This window comes from Rhinolophus hipposideros (assembly GCF_964194185.1).
Source record: "Rhinolophus hipposideros genome assembly, chromosome: 11".
Classification (NCBI taxonomy): Eukaryota; Metazoa; Chordata; class Mammalia; order Chiroptera; family Rhinolophidae; genus Rhinolophus; species Rhinolophus hipposideros.
The window spans coordinates 83737032-83760094 of record NC_138057.1 but is presented as its reverse complement, the minus strand read 5'-3'; the positions used below and the strand labels follow the sequence as shown (position 1 = coordinate 83760094).

At 56.8% G+C, this 23063-nt stretch overlaps 1 protein-coding gene across 6 annotated transcripts in view; it reads right to left on the bottom strand.

Annotated features, from left to right (window-relative positions):
* CACNA1B (calcium voltage-gated channel subunit alpha1 B) overlaps positions 1-23063 on the bottom strand; it is a 164065-nt gene that overhangs the window by 31579 nt on the left and 109423 nt on the right. For all 6 annotated transcript variants that reach the window (XR_013994522.1, XM_081067367.1, XM_081067364.1 and 3 more), the window contains 10 exons: positions 21198-21294; positions 19370-19530; positions 14986-15123; positions 13946-14147; positions 13346-13510; positions 12990-13100; positions 12608-12691; positions 2504-2620; positions 2206-2271; positions 902-993 (listed from right to left, as the gene is read on the bottom strand). Coding sequence is in view for 5 of the 6 variants with exons in the window: in XM_081067367.1 (XP_080923493.1) it covers positions 902-993; positions 2206-2271; positions 2504-2620; positions 12608-12691; positions 12990-13100; positions 13346-13510; positions 13946-14147; positions 14986-15123; positions 19370-19530; positions 21198-21294 (1233 nt within the window). In the remaining variant the exon portion in view is untranslated. The remainder of the gene's footprint in view (positions 1-901; positions 994-2205; positions 2272-2503; positions 2621-12607; positions 12692-12989; positions 13101-13345; positions 13511-13945; positions 14148-14985; positions 15124-19369; positions 19531-21197; positions 21295-23063) is intronic.

Here is a 23063-nt window from a genome sequence, read left to right as displayed (position 1 = left end):
ACCGGGGAAATGGTGCTGTTTGGGGAACATGTAAGCCTGAGGGTGCCTGCTCATCTGAGGCAGAGCACACGCAGGAAGCCCTCTGCACACAGCCGGGTCAGCAGGCCGGGCCTGAAGTCACCCTCTACTCAGAGGCCTCCCTGCCCCACAGCGGCATGATGCCAGCCGCCCCCACCACAACCCCGCACAGGGCTCTCTCCCTCCTGCCATATTGGTGGGCTTGCAATAGGAGGGAGACTCTGGAGGCGGGAAGACACAGTTCTCTCGTGCCCTCTGCCCCAAGTCTGTCCTCAGGCCGGGATAGTCAACGGCTCCCCGGCCACAAGGACAACAGCTGGTGCCAAGCACACCTTCCTGGGGAGGCATCTGAGCTCAACACAGCCATGTGCCCTCGAGGCTCCATGCAGGGGCCTGGCTTGGCTGCACCCCAGGGTCAGGGCCCTGCAGCCCCTGGGAGGGACAGTGGCGAGTGGACGTACGTTCCTACCAGCAGTTCTGAACAGCTGGGCTCTTGGGTCACCGAGAACCTACACACTGTCAACGGCAGTCCCCTGCCCTTACAGACCTCTGCAATGGGTAAGGGAGCAGGTGGAGAGCCTGAGGCCTGCACAGAGAAAGGGCCTGCCATGCAGCTTCTGTCCTCTGACCTCACTGTGGGCCTTCTGGATGTGACCAGATGCTGGCGGCCAGCCTGGCATAGGGCTCCGAGCTTGGCCATCTTGGGGGCTTCCCTTCATCTGACCCAAGACCCAGGAGCCATTAGGAATGGACAGTAGGAAATGCCACAGGTCACTGACGGAGCAGCATGACCTGGGACAGCGGGGGCCCCACGTGTTGGGTGCACCCCCTGCAGCCTCCACCAAGGAGCCTCTGGGTTGGGCTGACCTGGCCAATTACACACCTGAATAGCAACATCAGGGCTTGTAGGAAGGTCCGGAAGTTGTTGTGCCTGTTGATGCTGGAGTCGTCATCCAGAGCAATGTTCCCAAAGACCTGCAATGGAAAAAAGGCTGCAGGCCGAGCTGCTGGCCCTGCAGGAGCCCGGCGAAGCGCCCGTGCGTATGTGTGCACGCGAGGGCCTGCGGGCCAGTGCTCGCGCCCTTCTAGGGCAGCCGAGTCCTCGTGGCTGCTCCATGTCACCCAGCCAGGCGGCTGCTGGGTGGTTCTGAGCAGGTCGGCAGGACTAGAACAGGGGACCCAGAGCCAGGTGTCCGGGGCTCTGCTATGTAAAAGACAGGATGCATTTTAAAGTCCCCTCGCTCATCAGTGATTCCAAAGCAGTAGTTGTATCAGTCATAGCTCTGATAGATGACTGGAAAGTTTCTTTATGAATTTCGATGCAAATATCACAATGAGCTTTTTCCATGTTTTAACTGGTGTCTCTCAAGACTAGAAATGCAGATTTCTAACTGTACTTAGCTCACAATCAGGAAGCCAGATGAAAAATTCATGAACTGTCACACATCCACCAAAAACCAAGACCAGTGACATACATGATTTTGTACATCCACAGACCAAAGCAGGAAAAATACGTATTTGTTTTAAATAGCACTAGAGCCCAGGCAATTTTAAAGCAAGAGAACTTTTCAATCCCTGACAGAGAGTTTAAAAAAATAAGTTTTCAGCTAACCTTTAAGATACTGGCTCCTCCCACTGTAAGTTGACATTTGGGTCCATCTCCGAACCCTACTGTTGGGAAGCGGCCAGATGAAAGGTTTAGAACTGGGTTACTGCTTTGCCTTTTACACGTTTTCCCAAATAACTGACAAAGTGTTCTTTAGCAAAATGAAGACAATCTAAGTTATGCAAGCCGAATCTGACCACTACAGTGACGTGATAGGACCCTGTGGACTATCTTCTTTGGAGGATAGAATCTCCTGCCCTTCGGAACTAGTCCTTGCCGGACTTAGGCCCTTGGGGGCCATGCCGACGAGCGCCAACGCTCCACCCCCCCAGGGCCCAGCACCACAGGATCCCACTCAGGAGCAGGGTGCTGCACCCGGGTCCAGAGCCCCAAGCTCTGGGGGTCAGCGTCCTCGTTCACAGAACAGTCTTTCTGAGGACGGTCATAAAGTGCTGTAAGTGGGGGCTGGCTCCCAGAAATCTCGGCCAGTGTCAATCTGCATTGTTATCACTTCATGAGCACGAGCCCTGGGCCCGTGCCCCAGGGGATGGGACCCGTGCACCCCTCCAGGCAGCGCCCACCTGCATGCCGATGATGGCGTAGATGAAGAACAGCATGGCGATGAGCAGGCACACGTAGGGCAGGGCCTGCGGAGACACGTGGGCAGGTCAGTGGGACGGAGACGGGGCCCGAGCCAGAGCCACGCTACTGGCCCCCACGGCCCCCACCACACTGCCTGTTCCTTCATCTGAAAGCCAGAGCCGTGACCGCCACGCAGAGTTCTGCGAGCACCGACAGGAGGGCTCCTGGGGAAGCTGCTGGCCTCACACCGCGCGCGAGGTGTGCCGGTGCCCGGGCGGGCCCGCGGGAGCGGCTCACCTTGAAGGACTGCACGAAGGTCCACAGCAGAATGCGGATGGTGTAGCCTTGACGCAGCAGTTTGATGAGCCGGGCGGCACGGAACAGACGCAGAAAGCTGAGGTTGATGAAGTTGTTCTGCGGGAACAAGGGTGCCCTCTGACCTCTGTGGCCACCTCCCAGGGCTTCTCCCCGCTCCGCCGTGGTCCCACAGAAGGGGGTCAGGGGAGACTGAAACAGTCACTGCTCCAGTCTAAGCAGCAAGCGGCCACCAGCAAACCCTCCCCACGTGAAGCTCAGCACTGCCCGTGGGTCGCCACGCAGCAGAGCCTGGACATCACCTACACTGGGCCTCCAACACTGACCGCCTGTTGCAGGACCCAGTAGCAGTCCAGCTACTGGACAGGGCTGCTTGTCCACTGAGCGCCTGTGCAGGGACCCGGGCCAGGCCAGTGGCACACCCGTCCTTTCCCCACACAGCCAGCAAAAGCCCTGCCCTCTAGGGACCCCGTAGAGGGCAAACACGCTCTCTGGGGCCACTGCAGACCCTGCAGATAAGTCACCGTGGGACGTGTAAATGTTGGTGGTCCTGCCACTCAGGGCATGGAAGCCACCTCTGCGATCCACACACAGGTCCCCGATCTCATCTGGGGTTGAAACCCAACACAAAGACACACAAGTGCTCTGGGACCACACAGACCACTGGGGAGTGGGGCTCCCATGGTGACTGGGGCACCCTGAATCGGGGGCATGCCTCTGGGCCGTGTCCCCAAGCAGACAGGGTGCTGTGACAGTGGCTCGCTGCCCTCTGGCTGCTTCAAAACCAGGTGCCCACACACAGTTCCCTGCCACTCTGGTGTCTTCAAGTATGAAGCAGGTCAGGGTCCGACAGGTTGTGGCTGGACCCAGTGGTCAAATGACAAGACACACACAGTGACTGAAACATGAAGGCAGGAGGCAGGGGGAGGCGGTGGGAGCCTCGAGCCAGGGCTGCCATCTGGTCGGCGGCCTTCAGGGGACACAGTTCCTCTTTTGCTTCCAGGGACATAGTCTGCCACTTCCCTGAAGCGTCCTCTCCCTGCGGGGCTGGCTCTCTTGGCTCCCAGCAGGGAGGCTGGGGACTCGGGGCTCTCTGCTTCTGAGGGCCTGACAGCTACGTGAGGGCACAGCTCACTGATAGGACGTGGAACCTGTGGGGGCAGGACGAGACTCAGGAGTGTCAGTGGGCACAGGAGCCGTGCGGCCCAGATGAGCACGAAGGCGGCAGAGGGGTTCCAGGTGTGACCCTGCACGGAGCTCAGGCTGCCGCGGCTCCCTCACTTGTCTGGGCCACAATCTCAGCGCACACGATGGCCGAGAAACGTCCTCTCTCACCGTCTGAGCCCCATGTGCCTGAGGACTCTTGGACGAGCCAGTCACCGAAGGACGGGCATGGGGACGGAGGGAACTCTGCACAGACGCAGGGAGTGCTCCCTACGAGATGACAGCCAGACACGCTGCCGAGAGCCCGGCCTGGGGGCCCCGTGTGCAACCAACCACCTGCTCAGGTGGGTCTGGAGCGGCCAGGGCTGTGCTAACAGCCAGCGCCTGCCTGGCTCAAAACCATCTGCTCAGGCAGCTGGCACAGGAAGACTTCCTGCCAACACCGGGAAATGTAGGCTTGGGGCACAAGAGAAGGGCCAGCAGGTAAACAAGGCGGGAAAGGCGGTGCTTGAACCAGTCATCGCAGGTGTGTCGGGCTCAGCAAGCCACTTCCTGCCTTCCGCCGAGACTCAGATCCCCACCCCTCTGCCCAGGCTTCCTTCTTGGGTTCTGGTGGGCGCTCAGGAGAGGGGTGGGGGTGACAACACACAGACAGCCCGAGAGCGCCATGAGGACAGACGGTGACGGCAGCACAGTTGCTCAAGCACAGCACAACAGGCTGAGGGCACGGGGGCTGTGCCCATGGCGGGAGCCATCAGGCCCACCGTGCCGACTGCATGCGGGAGGGCAGGGGGCAAGCATGTGGCAGGCAGGGCCCCGCCCCCGCCCCGTGGCTGTGCACGGTCACCTCTGGCCTCAGCCAACCTCTTGGGGCGAACACAACTGGCCCAGGCTCCCAGCGTCCATGGCTTCTGTGGCACCTGGGCATAGCTCCACCTACTTCAAAGCAAGGCCCTTCCTTATTGCGGCTACCTGAGTCAGGAGGGGCCTGGAGGCCCCAAAAGGGAATCACTGAACCCCCAGGTTGTGAGGGCACCCTGGTCCCTAACTCCTTTGAGCCCCAGCTTCCTCTGCCACCAGATGGAGACGTTAGGACACCAGGTGTGCCCAGGCAGTGAGGAATCACTGAAAAGGAAATTGAAAAGCACACAGAGGTGTGAAATACTGCCCCACAAAGGTGACTGGACAGCGTGGCCTGCATCCAACCACTCCCGGCCTCTGTCGGGGCCACAGCAAGGAGTGGCCTCCCGCAGCCTTGCCGCACCCGCTGGGCCAGGTCCAGCCGTGCGTGGGCCTCACCGCTCTCCTACTCAGCTTCCCTGCCCGTGGGGGCCGATGGTGAAAGAAAAAGGAAACTAGGCCGACACCCACATGCACACGCACGGGACGGCAGGCGTGCCGCACGCCGGGAGCGAGCGGGGCCGCGGGGGGTTGGGGGTGCTGTGCCCACGCACTGAGCAGGGCTGTGCGGCATCAAACAGTTTTCTCAGAATAGCCTTTCTGCTCCAACCGTGAAACCCTTCATCACGAACGTCCACTTTCTCTAACAGGAATCTCAACTGTCTGCTACTTCCCATGACTTTCCAGTCACAGCCCATTTCATCTGCTCCCAAAATCTGCGCTCTCCTCTCGAGTATTCCTACAGACCTGGAAGGAAGGCCTGGTTCACACCACGTAAGCGACCAAGGGTGCAGCCCTGTTCCAGCGATGCCCAGACAAACCACCGGGAGCCCCTCTTCCTACGTGGTCAGGCCTCAGGGGACCCCTGCTGGGCCATGCAGACAAAATCTCCAATCCCCCGACCCTGGGCCTCAGGCCCAACCCCACACACTAAGGTCTGTGCTGGAAAGACTGTGGGGACTCGGTCTGAGGCCAGCGGGGAAAGCAGAACCTTCTGTGTCTGTTGGCAAAATGACGACAGCAGGAGGGAGCAGACGGTGCAACAGAAACCACGGACTCTGCAGGGGTCGGGGTCCAAACTCACGCCCCCCAAAAACCTCTCCAACTCTGAGCCAGTCCAGGAGAACCACAGAGGCACTTTCCCACCCCTCACTCAGAAGCCCCTACCTCCTCGCTTGGTTCAAGGCCAGTTCCCGCTATCACTGGTTCCTAAGGGGCCACCAGAGCCTCTGCTGGGCCCCCCGGCTGGGGTCATGGGGACAGTGCAAAGGGGCGCACAGAGGGATGGATGCAGCGGGCTCTGACCATACACCTCAGGAGACAAGCACGGGAGCAGAGCAAGCAAAGCAAGGAGCTTAAGAACTGTTCAAAGTCACGAAACCAACCGTTTCCTACACGTGGTGTTGTCATGGATGGACATTGCGTGTTATTTACAAATCAGGGGTTTTGAGCAGCAGGAGCAACATACAGACGGAGGCATGGTTTTCGCATTGTATGTTGGTTGGATGGCGTGAATCAGCAGGTAGGTTAAGGCAAATCAAGAACAGAAAACAGAAAACAAAAGAGAAAATGAGTCATCAACACAAGCAAAACCCAAACTCTGAAGACTTCACTGGACAATTTCAGGGTTTTGCTAAACTTTGCCTGTTTTGCTTCAAATGCATCAAAACATATTTGTGAGACATGTATGTTTATGTGGACAGAGTGGCATTCATTTGCATTCCTGTTGGTAATGCAAATCCCAAGATGAGTCACAGACACATTTTTATTTCCAGGCAAAGACATCAATGTCAGCTGAATGCTCGCCACTGCTGTGACCCTGGGTAAGACCGCTGCTCTAGTCCGACTTTGAAGTTGGGGGGAGGAACTGACAGTCATGTTTTTGCCCAAGGAAAGAAAAGTGCATTCACAAAGTGACATGAAGTGACTACAAATGGAAGAAAGTAGACACCACTAATGGGCCGATGGCCTCCTTTCCTGCTCCTCATCCAGGCAGATCAGAGGCTCCTGCTGGGCTCCCGGGCATTCAAGCTCAGCCTCCCAGCCGCGGTGGGTGCTTGGGGTGGGGGGGCTGGTGTGAAGTGATGTCTGCCACAGGGCACCCTGCCTGCTTCTGCTCTTGACCACCTTCATTTCATTCATTTCATACATCTTGTCCTACTTAACTGGCTACTTACATTTTGTGTAAAATTCCCATTCGTACCTTTCGCTCACTTTCACACTTGCCTGTGTTTTCCTTGTTCACTCCCACATTCTGGACACGCCTTTGTCACCAAACAGTGCACCATAGACCCAGCCGCTTACCCTTTTCTCCCCTGTCCAGTGCCATGGCTCAGACACCCCCTCTGTGCCCACGACCCTAACCTCATGTCAGGCCTGGATCTCTCCTCCGTGCGGCAAGCCCTCTGCCCACTGCCCACGGGTGACGCCTGCGGAAGTCAGGCCCAGCACGTGCAGTACGCATCCCGACTGTCCCCAACAAAGCACATTCTTTCCATTTAATGAATGAGAATCCATTTTTCCGACAGCTCAGACAGAAAAGGTTGTCATTCTTGTGTCACCTTCACACACACGTCCACCTGCAGCTCTACCTTTGTCACATGTGGAATTCGGCAGGTTCTCTGCCCGGCTCCTTCACCTGGCTTTCTGCAGTTATGCTCCGCAGCCTTTAGCTGCACAGGCCCAAGACCCACTGTCGGCCTTCACAGCTTTCCTCCGGAGGACTTTTCCAGGCCTGGGCACAAGAGATGTTAAACCTGTTGGCCCCTCTCCCCAGCAGCCACTTGCTGGGGTACCTGGGCTCAGAGCTCCCCCGGGGCCCCCATGGTACCTGAGTTCAGAGCAGCTGCTGCCAGCTGCCTCACCTCAACAGCTCACTTCACTCCGGATGTCCTGGGCCACCTCCTCAGTGCACAACTTGCACTGAGGGTCTGTTTCCGGGAGAAACCAACAACCACAGCCTAGGACCAAGTGCATGGGCCTGGGCCCTGCGCTATACTCTCAAGAGAGCAGGTATGCTTCCAAAAGCCAGCGCGTGCCACTCCTCTTCACAAAACCCCAAAGTCCTCCAATGTCGCTCAAAATAAAAGCCAAGTCTCCTCTGACTGCAAGCCAGCCCTGCCTCATGCCCGGGTCCCTCACGGGCCCTGCCCAGGCTCCGCCCCGGCTCACCTCCTCACAAGCCCAGACACCTTCCTCACAAGTCACCATCTCAGTGACATGTTGCCCGGACACAGCCTTTGCTCCCTTGCCTCCACCCCGGCACCCACACCGCCGGACTAGAGGTGCTGCCCTTTGTTCCAGGACTCAGAACAGTGTGCTTTGCACACGACAGGCATCAGCATTTTTAATGTGATGCAAACATGCTCTCCCTGAGGGTCTTTCATCTTGTGATGAACAATAACTACTCTACAGAACTTGCTTCAGTTGTAGCTGGTGCTTCACACATTTTGCTTAACAAACCCGTCCCCACCCCAAGGTCTTAACGATAATGTCCTGCAACTCCTTTTCAGGGTTTTACAGGTTTGCCTCTCATAAGTCTTCATCCATCTGAAGCAGTTTTTCCTGTAAAACACGCGGCCCGAGACCCACTGTCGGCTGCTCCCTGTACAGTGGCCCAGCTATTGACCTGTCTCCCCACTCAGCTGCAGTGCCAGCAGGGTCACACAGGTTTCTGCACACGACTCAGTGACCCTAGGCTCCCGGTCCTTCTGGTGGCTTGGCTACCCATGCCACCAGCACACAGTCTGAGGGTTTTACAATAAGCCGCCGGCAGGAGCAGCCTGCCCACACCACCACCCAGCAGCACCTTCGTCTGGCCTTTACTATTTGGGGCCTTTGCTCTTATACATTTTGGAAGCAGCTTGTCAAGTTCCAAAACAGGCAGACAGAAATATGAGGTCTGACAATTAAGTTCACGAACTTGCTGCAATGATGTTGCTACCCTTTTTCATCAGACGGATTATTCATTATGAATTTGTACCAACTGGACAAACAGTTAACCAAGTTTACTATTTGGAAGTGCTGAAAAGGCCGCGTGAAAAAGTGAGACGACCTGAACTTTTCGCCAACAATTCCTGGCTCTTGCATCACAACAATGTACCAGCTCACACAGCACTGTCTGTGAGGGAGTGTTTAGCCAGTAAACAAGCAACTGTATTTGAACACCCTTCCTACTCACCTGGTCTGGCCCCCAATGACTTCTTTCTTTACCGGAAGATAAAGGCAATATTGAATGGAAGACATTTTGATGACATTCAGGACATCAAGGGTAATACAACGACAGCTCTGATGGTCATTCCAGAAAAAGAGTTCCAAAACTGCTTTGAAGGGTGGACTAGGTGCTGGCGTCAGTGCATGGCTTCCCAAGGGGAGGACTTCAAAGGTGACTGTAGTGATATTCGGCAGTGAGGTGTGTAGCACTTTTTCTAGGGTGAGTTCGCGAACTTAACTGTCAGACCTTGTAAAATCAGTGGTATTTTTATTGAAATTGTATTGAATCTACAGGTCAACGTGGGAGAAACTGTTATTTATGAAACCAACACTGCTTAGTAATTCCCATGGGTAACTCCATCTATTTAAGACTTCTTTAAGTATTTTCAATGTCGTTCAGGGATTTTCCAGTGAATGTCCACCACACATACTTGTCAGGCTTCCTGTCAGGACTGCTGATGTCATGGAATGCCGTCAGATCAGTGCGTGACCCCATACCCAGCCACCCAGCTTGACTCCAGTTGTAGGTTAGTCTATGTTTCATCCTTCGAGAATGATGTCATTTGGGAATAACGCCTGCCCCTCTTCTAAGCCTGGGAGGTTTGATTCCCTTTTCTTGTCTTACCCACTCAGTCACATCTAGGGGGTCCCCACCGAGTGCAGCAGACCCCACTCTAGGCGTCGGAATCCCTGGGAACAGAACAGACACTGTGCCCTCAAGCAGCCAGTGTACTGAGCTGCCCAGGACTTGAAGAATTTTACTATTGAAAAGAAGTCATGTTTATATGTCTCCTTTTCTGATTTTGAAGAACATTCTTTCCAATTTCACTCTGATGTTTGCAGAAAACTTTTGGTCAGTTCTTGTCGTAACTCCTGCCTGCTAACACTTTCTAACATGAATAACATCTGAGTTGTTGCGTGTCTTCTCTGCAGCCACCACTCCTGTGCTGATCTAAGTTAGGGACACTTCTGGGTGCAGAATCCAGCTAACGAGACCATCCTGCTTTTTCCTTCCTGTCTGCTGTCGGAACTGCTGTGCTGATGTGGCGCTGGGAATTTTGCATCTGTGTTAACTGATGAGTGTGGATTATGGTCTTCCTTTCTTGCACTCTAGCTTTTAAACATTTGGGGTCAAGACTGTTTACTAGTGTCACAGAAACAGGGCATGTTCCCTAGTCCTCCACTTTCTGGAAGAGTCTGTTTGGAATGGTCTTTCCTCCTTCCAGGTGGGAACCCAGTGTATGAACTATTACAGCCAGGACACGGGCCCCGAGGTGAAAGGCACGTTAGTCCTGAGCGTCGTAGGTTCTGCACACAGAGCCACGTAGGGGATCCTCTGCAACCCACTTATCAGGTGACGCAAACCCGCCGCGTTGGAGCGGTTTCAGAGCACGTGACCAGGAGCTAGGAGTGCCTGTGGTGCACGAGGACACTGGGTACAGCCCTGCAAAGCTCCCTGGACAGTCCACACAGTGCCACTCCTGGCTGCTGGGCCCTGGTGGAGACTGACCATGAGACCTCGTGTGTTCTGTGACACCCTGTGACACCGACGAGTGCTGCAGGCCACCTGAGCCCCATGCCACGCAAGTACCACATCTAGGACCCAGCCTGAGCACATCTACCAGGCACAGTTACACGACAAGTGGCCCAGTCTCATGACTGTCACCTCAGTCCACCCCCTCAAACTGGGAGGATACACTCAGACCCGGACCTGACATGCTAGTGCAGGCCTCACGAGGAACCCACGTGGGGACACACAGCCTGGGCACTGTGCCTGAGCAGCCCCAGTGTGGGGACCAAGTTGCTGCCCATGGTGAGGGTGACAGGAGCCTAGGCAAGTGCTAACGCGAGGCTGGGCCTCTGGAGGGGCTGAGGTTTGGGGAGCAGCCCCCACACACAGGTCCCTGTATCACATACAATGAATGTCCACTGAGGGCATCCCGGCTGCAGGCGGCCAAGTACCAGGCGCGGTGACAGCCAGCCATGTGCACACGCTGGACCGCGAAGGCCATGATGGAGGCTGCCCCAGCGGGGCTCCTCCTAGCAAGGCTGCTCCAGCCTTGGCCGGTGCCGCACATGGGCCTCTGTGGGTGTCACTGAGGCTCTGACCAGCCCCTGGCAGCACGCTGCACACACGGGAACCCCTTCACCTGGGAGCAGCCGTGCGCGTCTCCCTGGGACCGCCCACACCCTGGTGGCTGCACCTCAGAATCCCCGACACGACATGGCGCAGAGCAGGCAGCGGCTGTGTGGAGGGCAGGGGACCACAGGACCCACTGGCACGTCCCACCGCACGTCCCTCAGGAGCGGCCAGCCTGCTGAGAAGTCGGAACAGCCGCCTCAAAGCCCCGCAACAACGCGGCTTGGTGAGTACCTCATGGTCTGGGTGCTGTCCTTCCATCTGCGCCGGGAGCCAACACACCGCCCTGGATGCCTGACCCGCAAAACGCTGACACCCAGGAGACACGGGTGAGAGTAGTCACCCTCCCACCATCACTTCCAGGACCCAGCGTCCGCCCCACAGGGAGGTGTGGTGAATCCCAGATCCTGACTCCAAGAAAAGGATAGCGTCCATGGTGCCACCACCCCATGGTGGCCCTGTCACTCTAGGCTCTTCATGCCAGAAGCCTGGCAGGCAGAGCAGCTGCCACACCAGCCAGGGTACCTGACGCAGGTCACTGTGGAGGGCACAGCTGCCTTCAGGGGCATAGGAGTCTGTCTGGACTCAGTGGCTCACCGGGCCTTTCCAGATGCACCTATGACCAGTCCGAGCTGCTGCTGGACCCACCCAGGTGAAGATCTGGGTCACACAAGGGGAAAGCTGGCCACAGGCCAGGGGACTCTAGAAAGGATGGAGGAGGGTCGAGAGGATGACGTCAGCTCAGACCGACCAGCTGCGGTGGCTCTACTCCCCTCACCCCCAAAATGGTGACCAGCACCACCCTGAAAAGTCAGTGAAGTGGACCCACAGTGAGATGTGGGCAGAGCACACTGAGGCGAGGGTGGCCCCATGACAACAGCACCTGATATCCCCTCATCCCCAATAGCTTAGCTGCCAGAGTCGGCCTCACCAGCACTTGGGGTGCACTCAGGGTGCCAGGGGTGCCTGAGGACTGGCCCCCCCAGGCGTAGCCCTCAGTCAAACACCACTGGGTATAGAGGTGTGACCCGCCCTGTCTCAGACCCCCTTGGGCGAGCAGCAAACTCCCCCCGACATGTGGCTCTTCACTACCCTCCTAAGAAATAACCTGCATAAGAGCCGAGAATTTCCCCGAGACAAAATGGGAAGATGCTTTGCCTCTTGTTGCAAGTCCACGTGCTGCACTCAGACAACCCGCTTCACGATTCGGGTCCTTGGAAATTTGTGGAAAGAGGTTTGTGCCTCAGCACTCGGTCGGCCTTTGGATATAACCTACAAACGTGTGGTAAGGCTAAGTGTATCCAGTTCACATAAGACAAACCTGGTCTTTAAAATACTCCACATTCGTTTTGGTTTCAGTTTGCACATTTTTGGTGCCAACTTCTTAGATGCACACGTATTAGACACACACATTTAGGACAGTCTTAGCTTCCTCGTCAGCTGTTACCCTGTGCTCCCAGGTGATTCCCAGGCCCCCAGCCAAGGAGACTTTTGGGGAGCCGTTTTCTTATCTAACAAAAAGCATTTGCTGGGACAACAGCTAATTCCCAAGTTCCACCTCTGGAGAGGAGCCCCATCTGCCCCAGAAGGAGGACTGGCAGGCCACGGGGAGCACCCTCTGCAGAGGAACCACCTTGGGGCCCTGGAGGAAATCAGGAGATGCTACTTACCGCAATCTCTGTTACCAAAATATCAGTAATACTTCCCAACACCGTGACAAAATCAAAGACATTCCACGCGTCTCTGAAATAGTTCTAGAGAGAAAGAAGGGCAGTTAGTGCTGCTGGCTGGAGAGGGCTCTGCCAGGCAAGGATTGCAGGAGGTGGCCCCTAAGAGACAGGAGGGAGGAGGGACGGGGGCCACCAGGGGGCCAGCGCAGGCACTCAGGCTGGGCAGCTGGGGGCTGAGCCAGATGCCTGGAGACCAGGGACTTGGCCGCCTGCCGGCAGGAGCTGGGCCGTGGGGCAGGTCCCCCAGTGTCACGTGCTCTAGGGGCTCCAAACCCTGAGCCCCAGTTGGGCCCCCCGACCAACAAGGGCTGGGAGCACGCACCAGCACCCCGAAGGCGATGAGCTTCAGGACGCACTCCAGGGAGAACACAGACGTGAACACGACGTTCAGGCATTTGAGCATCAGCTCGTACTCGTACGGCGCGTCGTAGAACTGCCGGGAACGGGACGTGGGCACAGGCTCGGCTGCCCCGGGCCCCACGTGCACCCCCACAGTCTGTTCCAGAGCACAGGGCACACAGATACCACCCGCTCCCCAGAGCCCCCCTATGCCTCGGCCCACGGACCCCTGGGGAACCAGGCCAAAGGGCACCTGTGCTGCAGGGAATGGGAAAGGCGGCTGTGCAGCCCCACACACGCCACCCCCCGGCCCACCCTCCCCACATGGGGCCCACACACCTTCATCATCAGCACCACCGTGTTCAGGGCTATCATGGCCATGATGAAGTATTCGAAGGGCGGCGAGACCACGAACGTCCACGTCCTGTACTGGAGCGACTGCTTATTGCGCGGCATGTACCGAGTCAGGGGTCTGGCGCTTATGGCGAAGTCAATGCAGGCCCGCTGCACAGGAGGGAGGGCGCCGGGACTCAGAGGGATCCCACGGGGAGACAGGGCGCCGGGACTCGGGGGGACCCCACAGGGAGGGAGGGCGCTGAGACTTGGGGGGACCCCACGGGGAGACAGGGCGCTGGGACTCGGGGGGACCCAACGGGGAGACAGGGCGCCAGGACTCGGGGGGGACCCCACAGGGAGGGAGGGCGCTGAGACTTGGGGGGACCCCAGGGCAGTGCCCACCACACACCGCGCCTATCGTCTCTTCTTCCAGGCAGCTCCAGACACAGTGTCTCCCTGCCCCGTGCTGGGCGACAGTGGGGGTCATTACCCTGACCCCACAACTAGGGACTGTGCAGAAGGAAACCGAGGTCGGGCCCCGCCACAGTACCCGTTGGGCGCCCAGCAGTGGAGCGCCCACTTGGCAGGCAGTGAGCCACCTACCTCGTTCTTCTCCAGGCTACACTCAGACATCACCTTGTCCCCCTGCTCCTGGAAGGTGATGATGATCAAAGCCACAAAGATGTTTACGAAGAAGAAGGGGAAGACCACGAAGTAGACCACGTAGAAGATGGACAGCTCCATGCGGTAGCCAGGGCTCGGGCCCTGCTCCTCGTACGTGGCGTCCACGGAGTGTTTCAGCACCCTGGCCAGAGCGAATGTGCGTCAGGGGAGTCCACAAGGACACAGCCCTGAGTCATGACTCAGGCTCCCCACACCTGAGTCTGGAGACAGTGAGACAGAGGGGGCTGAGCCCAGGGAGGGCTCTGTCGCAGTGTGGCCAAGCCGACCCCCAGGCCCGCCACCTCTCCCTGCGGAGATGCCATCCCGAGTGAAGGGCTTGCACTCAGGGCTGCTGGCAGCCCTTTGAGGGGAGTGCTCCAGGTGCTGAGGGCCCGTCCCCAGGAGAAGTGGAAGAGCCCTGGCAGTTCTGTCCTGCGCGGCTCACTCCCAGTTCACCTGCTCATACCCCTCACACTTAGCATCCTCACTGACACCCACCTCAATCCCAGCCATACCCAGCCTACTACTCCCAGCTCACACCCACTCACCTGCCTTCAGGAAGCCAGGGCTCAGCAGGGTCTCCTGCCAGAGCATTGATCCCACCTCCTGAAGGGTGGTCCTCCCTGCCCCAGAGGAAGTCCCCTGCCATCCCATGTGGCATTAAACACCTGCGTCCCTCAGCTGCCCTAGCTGAGGCCAGCGGGCTAAGCACAGGGAGACACCCAGGACCCCACCCTCCCTCTGGCCTCCAGCCTCTCAGGAAGGGTGTCCAGGAGACCACGAAGCTGCACTCACTGGTTCACCCGTCCTCTTCCCCTGGCCACCACTCTGGAGGGCAGGGTGCTCCACATGCACCTGCTAGTCCAGGGGCCTGCAGGATTTTGCTGAGTGACTGAAACACAAATGACGCAGTCTGGGCCTCCCTGCCTAGCACCCTCTGCTCCAGCCTGAGCGGCGTCGTGCATCAGGCGAGGACTCACATGGGCCACCCTTCTCCCGTGGAGACCGTGAACAGTGTCAACAGGGCCCAGAGCACGTTGTCATAGTGAAAGTCATATTTCTTCCACTGCCGTGGCTGAGCTTCCACTTCCTCCTTCTCGTAATCCAAATACTGGCCCCTGGGAAAAGGGAATAGAGGGGCTAGAGGTTAAAGGCAAAGGGTCCACACAGACCCACGTGACTGCAGTCAAATGATTTTTGGAAAGTATTGTCCAACCACTCGTGCTGCGATAACTGGGTGTCCCCACGCACTAGGGTGGGTGACTGAGACACCTCCTCCGTCCTCACACAAACCCTGGCTCAAAGTGAATCACAGGTCTAAATGAAAGAGCTTAACACTGTAACACTCTTAAGAGAAAACACAGGGGCCTGAGATTTGGGAATGGATTCTTAGCTACGCCACCAGAATCATGACCAACAAACAACAGGCACATTGGACTGTATCACAATTTAAAGCTTTTGTGCTTCAAGGAATACCATTGTCACACACAGAATGGGACAAAATACTTGAAAGTCATCTATCTGATAAGGGACTTGCATCAAGAATATACAAAGGACTATTACAATCAATTATAAAAGAGACAAATACCCCATTGGGTAAAGGAGCTGAATAGACATTTTCCCAAGGACACACAAATGGCCAATTAGTACATGAGAAGATGCTCGAATCATGAGTCATCAGGGCAACACAAATCAAATCCACAATGAGAGACCACTTCACACCCACTGGGATGGCTGTAACTTATTTTCAAAAAGGAAAATTACAAGTGTTCGTGAGGATTTGGAGAAATCTGGACCCTCACACTGCTGGTGAGAACGTAAAACTGCCCAGCTATGTTGGAAAACAACACGGAATTCCTGAAACTGTAGAACAGAGTTGCCGTGTAACCCTCAACTCCACTTGTAAGACTCTGCTCAAGAGAAATGGGGACATCTGTCCATACAAAACGTGTGGATGTGTTCACAGCAGCACTAACCACTGCAGCCAAATGCCCACCCACAGGTGAACGGCCCACAACACGTGGCCTGTCTATAGAACGGAATGGGGCTAAAGAACTGACACATTATAGCACAGACGACCTCGGAGACCTTGTACTGTGCAGAAGAAGCCAATGCAAAACACCCCATGCTGTGTGACTCCACCCGTGTGACATGTCCAGAAACCACATGCTGTGTGACTCCACCCGTGTGACATGTCCAGAAACCACATGCTGTGACTCCACCCGTGTGACATGTCCAGAAACCACATGCTATGACTCCTCCACCCGTGTGACATGTCCAGAAACCACGTGCTGTGTGACTCCACCCGTGTGACATGTCCAGAAACCACATGCTGTGTGACTCCACCCGTGTGACATGTCCAGAAACCACATGCTGTGACTCCACCCGTGTGACATGTCCAGAAACCACATGCTATGACTCCTCCACCCGTGTGACATGTCCAGAAACCACGTGCTGTGTGACTCCACCCGTGTGACATGTCCAGAAACCACATGCTGTGTGACTCCACCCGTGTGACATGTCCAGAAACCACATGCTGTGACTCCTTCACCCGTGTGACATGTTCAGAAACCACATGCTGTGTAACTCCACCCGTGTGACATGTTCAGAAACCACATGCTGTGTAACTCCACCCATGTGACATGTCCAGAAACCACGTGCTGTGTGACTCCACCCGTGTGACATGTTCAGAAACCACATGCTGTGTAACTCCACCCGTGTGACATGTCCAGAAACCACGTGCTGTGTGACTCCACCCGTGTGACATGTCCAGAAACCACGTGCTGTGACTCCTCCACCCGTGTGACATGTCCAGAAACCACATGCTGTGTAACTCCACCCGTGTGACATGTCCAGAAACCACGTGCTGTGTGACTCCACCCGTGTGACATGTCCAGAAACCACATGCTGTGTAACTCCACCCGTGTGACAAGTCCAGAAACCACATGCTGTGTAACTCCACCCGTGTGACATGTCCAGAAACCACGTGCTGTGTAACTCCACCCGTGTGACATGTCCAGAAACCACATGCTGTGTGACTCCACCCGTGTGACATGTCCAGAAACCACATGCTGTGTGACTCCACCCGTGTGACATGTTCAGAAACCACATGCTGTGTGACTCCACCCGTGTGACATGTCCAGAAACCACATGCTGTGTAACTCCACCCGTGTGACATGTCCAGAAACCACGTGCTGTGTGACTCCACCCGTGTGACATGTCCAGAAACCACATGCTGTGTGACTCCACCCGTGTGACATGTCCAGAAACCACGTGCTGTGACTCCTCCACCCGTGTGACATGTCCAGAAACCACATGCTGTGACTCCTTCACCCGTGTGACATGTCCAGAAACCACGTGCTGTGTAACTCCACCCGTGTGACATGTCCAGAAACCACGTGCTGTGTAACTCCACCCGTGTGACATGTCCAGAAACCACATGCTGTGACTCTACACGTGTGACATGTCCAGAAACCACATGCTGTGACTCTACCCGTGTGACATGTTCAGAAACCACATGCTGTGTGACTCCACCCGTGTGACATGTCCAGAAACCACGTGCTGTGTGACTCCACCCGTGTGACATGTCCAGAAACCACGTGCTGTGACTCCTCCACCCGTGTGACATGTCCAGAAACCACATGCTGTGACTCCTTCACCCGTGTGACATGTCCAGAAACCACGTGCTGTGTAACTCCACCCGTGTGACATGTCCAGAAACCACGTGCTGTGTAACTCCACCCGTGTGACATGTCCAGAAACCACATGCTGTGACTCTACACGTGTGACATGTCCAGAAACCACATGCTGTGACTCTACCCGTGTGACATGTTCAGAAACCACATGCTGTGTGACTCCACCCGTGTGACATGTCCAGAAACCACGTGCTGTGTGACTCCACCCGTGTGACATGTCCAGAAACCACATGCTGTGACTCCACCCGTGTGACATGTCCAGAAACCACATGCTGTGTGACTCCACCCGTGTGACATGTCCAGAAACCACATGCTGTGACTCCTCCACCCGTGTGACATGTCCAGAAGAGACACCAACAAAGATACACAATAGATTAGGGGTTGCTTAGGGCTGCTGATGAGGAGGGAGAGGTAATAGCTACAGGGGACAGGTTTTTTGTGTTTTTTTTAATGACGAAAACATTCTAAAATCAACTATGAAGATGGTTGCATGTATCTGTGAATACACTAAAAAGCAGTGAATTGTAGACTTTCAATGGATGAATTATAAGGTATGTGAATTATATCTCAATAAGCTATTTTTATGAAAAAACAAAGAATCCCATTGCAATGGAGAAAGAATGTTCTCAAAGAACTGGTGCCGGACCACTGGCTACCCATCTACAGAAAATTTATCTTCGTCCCTAGCTCACACAACACACTCCAGGGAGGTCACTCACGTAAGCGGGGGAGGCAAAACAAAACTTAGAGGAGAACATAAGGGGGCATGTCCCTGACCTTGGGACAGATTTCCTAAACAGGACACACAGAGTACGAAGGTGGGACTATTACAATCAAGAGTTGATCTTGAAAAGACACCACTGACAGAAAAGGGTGCCCGCAGAGGGGCAGATGTCCACGGTCCCAGATCTGGGATTCCTATCAGGATTTTAAAGGATTCCTACAAATCAACGAGAGACACACACCCTTTCCAGGAAAACGGGCAAAGGCTTGCATACACACGTCCCAGGAAGGGATATCCAAGTGGCCGATCCACCTAGGAAAAGGCCACCACACACGCAAAGTTAAACACAGGAACACTAGGCCCCCTGCCGGCACCAGAAAGGCTCAAGGCAAAGACAGACCCGGGGTACAGCAGGGTGTGGACACTGCTGCCCCCTCTGTGCAGGGGGAGGGTACCTGCGAAAGCTGAACCGAAGTACAGTTGACAAGCTGAGTGTGCACGCCTCCTGGGGCTGGGAGCCTGCGTTGCCCAAGGGACGGTCTGCCAACAGTCACAGCAGCACTGCCAGTGGGACCCTCACCCTGGAATCAGCCCACCAGCCACAAGTCACAAGCACACGAGAAAGTGGTGGCACATTTGCAGACACAACTGGGACCACTGCAGTGGACGACGGGACTGCCCACGCCGCCTGGCTCAGGGCCCACACCACATGTACCTCCACACTCTCCTACGGGCATGTGTCCTGCCGGCTCCACTGTGGGGCCCAGGACGGGAAAGCTGCTCCGGCCACACCCAATAGCCCCATGAGCTCTAGAAGGGTGTCTGCAGCAGGGGGAGCCTGGCCTGCGGAGTGGGAGTCTCCGCCCCGCCCCGCCCACCTGCAGTCCCACCTCTCCCCTACCCACCTGCAGCCTTCCCTCTCTTCCCTCCCCCCCACCCCGGCACCTGCAGTCTCGCTCCAGCTCTTTGGACTCGTCTGTGCAGTAGAAGAACTTCCCTTTGAACAGCTGCACGGCGATGACAGCGAAAATGAACATGAAGAGCATGTAGACCACCAGGATGTTGAGGACGTTCCTCAGGGAATTCACCACACAGTCAAATACAGCCTGTTGGGGACAGAACGGCTCAGACAGGGGTACCCCTCAGATGAGGGGGACGGGCGCCAGCTCAGACCATAGGGACCCCAGGCATGAGTGGGGGCACGGGGTGCTAGCTCAGATCCTCGGGGACCCAAGTAAATGGAGGAGATAGGGTGCCTCGGGCTCAGAACCTCAGGGACCCCAGGCACTAGAAAGAACCAGGCCCTCCAGCCTGTGGCCTTAGAGAGGATCTCTGCTGGCAGCCTTGGCACAGAAAGCTGCCTATAATCGCCGTTCTCTCAGGAGGGGTCACCTTGGACCTGATGGTGTGGGCAGGTGCCAGAAGACGTGGCCTGGGGCAGGTGAGCCAGATAACCAGGACAGCTGGAAGCCAGGCTGACTGCGTCAAGAGGGGCCGACACAGAGAGAAAGGAGTGGGGACAGGGACAGGGCCAGTCCCGCTCCTGCATCGGGCCATGTCATGGGTGGGACCCACACAGGGCAGAAAAGGAGCGATGCCCTGGCCAGCTCCAGCACAGGGACTCTGCCATGTTCTGTGTCCCAGAAGTGACTGTCACGTGTTACCAGTACCACCTGCGTGTTTTCTCAACTTCATCCCCCCGGAAGCTTGGCTTCCCTGTGGTACCAGTCAGGGCCTGGTCTGTTCCTGGGCGTTGAGGGGACACCTGTCCTGCTCTAGTGCAAAACCCACAACTAGCTCCTGAGACACTGCCCGCCTGCTCCAGACCCAGGCGCAGCCTCGGAAATGGAGCCACTGCCCACTCGACGTGACATGTGGGACCACTGGATGCTTCAGGTCCACCCAGCCCAGCCCTCCACGCAGGGCTCTAAGCAACTGCCTGCTACAGCTCCCATGTCTGGTGTCGCACAGTTGCACTACACGCGTGCAAGCACACAGCATTTCACAGGCTCAGCTTGGAAACAGCTAGATTTCATCACAACTAATAGTTTGGGTTCACACCCTTTTCTTTATCCAGAACCTCAGCCACACCCATCTGTCAGGGTCCCCCCCACACCTCCCTCAGGGGCCCCTGCCTCTATTGGCAGCCCCTCCCTGCATACTGCATCTGCTGAGGGAGACACCCTGTCCGCCTGGTGTCACCTGCAGGACGCTGCTGGGAATAAGGGCCGCAGAGCTGAGAGAGCCCAACCCACCCATGCAAGCGTGATCTGAGAAAACCCAACGTGGGTTATCCCTCAGCCTCGTGTGTCCCCACCCCATGCAGGTAGCTACAGCGGGATAGGGCCAGTTACATGCACACATGCGTACACACAACACACATGCAGCCTGTGCACACATGCATGCACAAATACACATGTGCACACCCACAGCACACACACGTGTACTCCGCAGTGCACAGCACACAATGTTCTGACATGTGTGCACCCCAAGGCATGCACACACACCTACACACACACATGCACATGAATGTACACCCATTCACTCACGTGCATGAATGTACACACATACATGTGCACACACCTAACACCTATACACACCACAATGGACAGCACACAGGCTCACTCACACGTGTGCACCCTGGGTGCACAGGCATGCACACACCTACACACAGCACACATGCATGTGTACTCATGCCCACATTCACACGCATACCCACACACATGTACACACAGCCCTGCACACTTCTGGAGTCCAAGCCCCAGACTATCACCTTGAGCTTAGGCAGCCGTTTGATGGTCTTGAGGGGCCGCAGGACACGCAGGACTCTCAGGGATTTGATGGTGTTGATGTCTTTCCCTTTGGATCCTCTAGAAGGGAGAAGCCACACATGCAGACAGGCAGGGTGCACACCTGTGCCACTCCCATGAGACCGCTGGGGTCTGGGTCGCCCTGCGCCAGGCACTGTCTCGGGCCGCAGGGCAGAGGACCCGGGAGCATGGAGGCATTGGCCTCACAGGCACCACAGGCCACTGCGCGTCCTCTCACCAGTGCCTTGCCGTGGCCTCACTGAGTGGACAGGACCAAGGGTGTGGCAGGACTTGGTGACCTGGGAGAGCAGAGCCTCCCGATGGAAAGAGCCTATTCGCCCAGACCACGCCAGCTCCTGATGCCATCCTGGTACACCCGACACCTACCCTGAACCAGCTTGCTCCAGCCACCAGGCTGAGACCAGCAGTGGGAGTAAGTGGGGTGGTGGGCAGGGGCTGCACCAGAATTGCTGAGCCATTCCAGGGTCAGCACAAGAAGTTGACAAGCAGTGCACCGGTGTCCTGGAACCTCCTGGAAGGTCTGGTTTCTCCCGAGAGAGGGAGGGGTAAGGGGAACATGTCAAGACCTCCGTGCCTGCCCTCTCTCTGCTGCCCTAGCACTCCTCTAATGGTGGGAAACACAGTAGGACAGGAGGAGGGGAGTGGGGCGTCTAGAGGAGGGGAGGAGAGTAAGAAAGAGACCAGTCGATGGACAGAGAGTAAGGAACACAGAGGCAATGCAAGAGACAATGGTGAACAGAGGACTGACCAAGGGGGAGAGAGGGAGAGAGGAAGGGAGGGAGAGCTGAGGGAGAGAGGAGGGAGAGCTGAGGGAGGGAGGAGGGAGAGCTGAGGGAGAGAGGAGGGTGAGCTGAGAGGGAGGAGGGAGAGCTCAGAGGGAGGAGGGAGAGTTGAGGGAGTGAGGAGGGAGAACGGAGGGAGGAAGGGGAGTTGAGGGAGGGAAGAGGGGGAGCTGAGGGAGGGAGGAGGGAGGAGGGAGAGCTGAGGGAGGGAGGAGGGAGAGCTGAGGGAGGGAGGAGGGAGAGCTGAGGGAGGGAGGAGGGTGAGCTGAGGGAGGGAGGAGGGAGAGCTGAGGGAGGGAGGAGGGAGAGCTGAGGGAGGGAGGAGGGAGAGCTGAGGGAGGGAGGAGGGAGAGCTGAGGGAGGGAGGAGGGAGAGCTGAGGGAGGGAGGAGGGAGAGCTGAGGGAGAGAGGAGCAGGCCAGCGATTGAGACTGGAAGTCAGGTCAAGAAAGTTCCAGGCACCAGAAGCAGGCTCAGAGGTCCAGGACCTTTGGGACCAGATCAGGGACCACAAGAGGAAGCCAGAGTGGACCTGGTGGCTCCCTCAGGCTGGCAGACTCTGGGGGCTGGGGAGGCCACCTGCAGAAGCAAGGCCACACCCCACTGAGGGGGGCAGGGCTGCTGAAGGCTCAGGACTCCAGGCCCTGTCCATCCTGCTCTAAGGCCATTTTTCCCCAAGTTCAGGGCAGCCCTTACCCCAATGGGCTTTCTTGGGTTCCACCAGGCTCTGGGGAGAGTGGAGGCCCAGGCAGCAGCTCCGTGGGGAAGGAGAGCTTGGCCGGCTCCTCCCTCTCCCTCAGGACCCTGCTGGGGCCTTCTTCCAAGCTCCAGGTGGGAAAGCCCAGTGTCCTGACACCCACCCCCAAACCAGCTTCCACCAGACACCAGCACAGGGAAAGGGGTGACAGGGGACGAGAGGCTGATTTTATCTCCTTGGAACCGTGGGAGGGACCCCTGGGGCTGTGTATGCTCTGAACGTGTAGAGGCCACACTGCTCTCCTCCAGCTCAGGGTCTTTCTGTTGCTCT